The 3,902-nt window shown below is 38.1% G+C and overlaps 1 protein-coding gene across 1 annotated transcript in view; it reads right to left on the bottom strand.

Annotated features, from left to right (window-relative positions):
- Nucleotides 1–613: 613 nt before the first annotated feature.
- Nucleotides 614–3,902, bottom strand: part of LOC106534881 (rhotekin) — a gene marked incomplete at its 5' end in the record, with an annotated part of 16,235 nt that continues 12,946 nt past the window's right edge. Inside the window, 1 exon segment of the mRNA XM_014031658.1 lies at nt 614–848. Within this exon segment, the coding sequence (XP_013887112.1) occupies nt 845–848 (4 nt within the window).

Here is a 3,902-nt window from a genome sequence, read left to right as displayed (position 1 = left end):
ACACACACACACACACACACACACACACACACACACACACACATGCACACACACACACATGCACAAGAGAAACATGGAAACTCCACCCAGAGATGCTGGGAGGTCATGCTATGACCTTGTTGTGAGGTGACAGCTCTAACCACTGCTCTGCTATGCTGCCCACGTTTTGAAATATGAACGGCTTAAACATCAGAAAGAATGTAGAAGTAGTTCAACCGTAAAACAAGGAAAATGAAAACAATGGTGTTAATGCCATTAGGCTTCGTGGCATTAAACTGTAAACAAGTATAATGACTTTGCAACATTTTATAAAGAGCACAAATAAACTAAATATGCAAAAAAAATGAAGAAGTGAAGTCACATAAAACTAAAAGTGGTCAGAGGGAGAGGCGCTGTCAACTTACCGTAAAAATATTTTCATTGTGAGTCAGTTTCAAACAAGCCAGACTTTGGTTTAATTATGACCATAAAAAACAGGAATTACAACTGATGAATTAATCTGAACTGAAAGTTAGGACCTGAAAGGATTAATGACCGAACACACTCAGTCTGTAAATGAACTGATGGTTTTTGTCAAGAAGCACAAATTGCAAAATATTGACAGGAAATGCAATGAAAGGAGAGCATTAGGATCTATTTTTATTTCACACTTCAAACTGGTCTTAACATTGGTTGCTTATACGATCAGGATTTATGCATGAAAGAAAACAAACAGTAAGCAGCGTGCAGGAAAGTCTGAGATTCTAGAAAAACATTTTGTGGTTTTCTTGACCAGATAGTTTCCAGTGACGGGCAAACAAAGAACATCGTCTCTTTCTTCATTTTAGCTGCAGCCGTTTGATTATTAGCTGAAAAACAAGAAGAAAAATAAATTACTGCCTTGTCTTAAATAAATGAGCTTTGCTCTATAACTCTTCATCTTTATTTTTTACCCAGTACCATTTTAGCAAAAATATCTCATGAACAGCTAAACATATTTCAATAAAACTTTCAGGAAATGTTAACTAGATAGAAATCTACAACTGATTAATGTTTGAGGTCAACCTGATTCTTCAGTTTCAGTTTTTTATTCATTTCATTAAAACAAAACAAAAAAATTATATACAATATACAATAAAAAGAAAAACATAAAAAATGAGAGAAAAAATATATGTGCAAATCAAAATCACAAATAAAATGAAATGAAAGGCAGCAGAGAGAAGAAAAAATCTTATATTATCTGCCCCTTTTTTCTAGAATAAGTTCATCTAACAAAAAAATCTGTTATTAACAAAACAAAAGACAAGAACATCTAATCCCTCTAGAACAACAGTTTAGATAGACACACCTTATACTGTTTCGTATTTCTTTAGCAAACAAACTTTTGTCATTTTCTTAAATGTACATAATGATCCTGCAACATCGTGTGTAATATCACTGCAGTTTTACAAGGTTTGATGAAAACAACGCTGACATGTGAGGTGGACAGTTTTTGCATTCCTTCTATGAAATGTGATTCTCTTTATAGAATTGATGCAAGGCAGGTGAATCGACAAGGAAACTGTTTCTTTGTGGCATAAACGCACCTCTAATAACATTCCAGGCATTATAACAGGGATGCATCACACACCCCTGACAGTTGAAACTATTCCGACTAGTTTGTCTGAAAACCGCAGATTACTTTTATCAAAGTATGAGGATGTGATGGATTTTATTTCAAAACAACCACAGTCCTAATGGAATGGTTCTTCTGGGAAAGATGTCAGCATGTGTTCATGTGTCCAGTTCAACTTCTTCCCCTTCATGAGATGAACATGTTTTGGTGGGGTCTTACTGGGGTATTGTTTCATTTTTTTAAGTTTAGTCATTTTTATTCCAACGTTTTTATTATTAATAATAATCAATATATTAAAGCGGCGATATTATGTGTTTCTCAGACATACATTTAAATACCATACCATAATAAAGTATCTATGTCACCTTTAGCTGTTATTAAAATGCTGTTTTTATGTTTAAATAGAAAATAAACCTATCTTCTCATCACTTCCTCTTTTAAATGCCTTGAAATTGGCCTCTGTGTCTTTAAGAACCACCTTCCGCTCCTGTCTCATCCATTTTGTGGGAGAGGGCGCGCTCGCGAGGGGGGCCTGCCATGATACAGTTTACTTGGCATCTGAAAATACATTTTCTCCAAAGGTATTTTGAATCTGAAAAGAGAAGTAGTGGAGCTCAGCAGACAGTTTAAGTTTCACTTTCACCCGAGAGCCTGCAGGAGTCATGGGTGGGGTGTGTGGAAGGGGCGCTCTGCCATGAGGAAGCTTGGCTTAAAGACATGTCCCAGGGGCGTTTCTGGTCCCCACCTGTCGTTTTGCTCCTCAGCATGGCTTCCTAAAAACGCTGCAGGATTTCTGAAACATGCATGAATGAGTCAGAGCAAGGCTTTGGGCATGTTTTTTGTGAGAATATAACATTGTAGCAGGAACGTAAGAAAACAGTTTCACGCAAGAACTTTGAATCAATGCCTCCCCCTCCTCCCATATCTGTAGAGAACAATGGCTTTCTCCTTTGTCCTCACCCTTTGTCTCCACTGTCTACAAATGCTAAAATAAACAGGAACTGCAACCTTCCATTGATTAAGCCCTGTTGTGAGATCCCTTTTAAGTGTTCAAAATGGCCATTTACAACAAAGAACCAAGCATTTGGCCAGACGGAAAGTCTCCAGAAGTGGGTTTATAATCTACATCCTGACCCTAAGCGACTGTGTCCCCTGCTGAGATAATGACCCACGAACTACCTTCAAAGACATGCCTAACATACAATCTCATTTATGGTCTTTAGCTAATTTTTGTAGCTTAAGAACGTGATTTGTTCGGGAAATTGAGCTGATCAGAACTTCGATCCGATCCATCGAGACCCGGACCAACCGCCTCCTCCTGGAGTGAAGCCGACCCAGACAGCCTCGGCGTTTCCAGCTGCACCCGAGCGGGACCTCCTGAGACCGAGCGGCACTGGTGACCATCCTCGCTCAAATCTCCTGGTACCCTGCGGCAGATCTGACCTGGTTTACGTCAGAATGGTAGGAAAGAACATCTTTCTATGTGTTTGGTGGTGTGCTCAGCTGAGGTGGTGAGAGAGAGTTCGGGCGCTTGAACGGACTTGGAAGGGAGAGACCTGGCGAGTTTGTGTGGCACAGGTGGTACCCCTTTTATTCTGTAATAGATTATAAGAAAATCTTATAATTTAGCGACTCTTCATTAAGTAAAATCCTCCTACAACATTATAACATGATAAAAAACTCAAAAAAGTTGATTTTACATGATATTGCCCCTTTAACTGAACTGTATTCAGCTGTGTTTTAACATTACTGAATGACATGGAATTAAATCTAATTTGATTAAATGGTAATTTGACAAATTCTATCCACTGAACAAATTGTAATGAAACTATTCAAAGAAATCAGATGTAGAACTGGTTAAATTTAGAAGTAAACCTGATTCAAGATGGCCACCATGGCTAATTAACCTCAAAGGAGACACTATGCTTTGAAATTCTTCTTCTTCAAATTTAAATCATTCAGTTGGGGTCTATATCTCTTATGGAACCAACTTCCAGTTTCTGTCCATGAGGCTGACACTCTGTCTACTTTTAAGATTAGACTGAAGACTTTCCTTTTTGATAAATCCTATAGTTAGACTTAGGTTTCCTGAATTATTCTTCATTTCTGCTGCTATAGACTTAGACTGCTGGAGCACAAACTGAGCACATTTCCTCACTCTGCTGTTGTCTTTAGTCTCTCTTCTCTACATGTTTATTGTTATTTTTTCTATCATATTTTATCTTTGTCTCTTCCAGAAGAAGGTGCACCTGGACCAGTCCTGGACCAGTTCTTCTGTGTTTGTCTGTGTCTCTTTCCTGTCCTCCAA

The sequence above is a fragment of the Austrofundulus limnaeus genome, unplaced genomic scaffold (genome assembly GCF_001266775.1).
Source record: "Austrofundulus limnaeus strain Quisiro unplaced genomic scaffold, Austrofundulus_limnaeus-1.0 Scaffold1296, whole genome shotgun sequence".
NCBI lineage: Eukaryota > Metazoa > Chordata > Actinopteri > Cyprinodontiformes > Rivulidae > Austrofundulus > Austrofundulus limnaeus.
The sequence above is the reverse complement of the archived record's forward strand: the minus strand, read 5'-3'. Positions and strand labels throughout refer to the sequence as shown.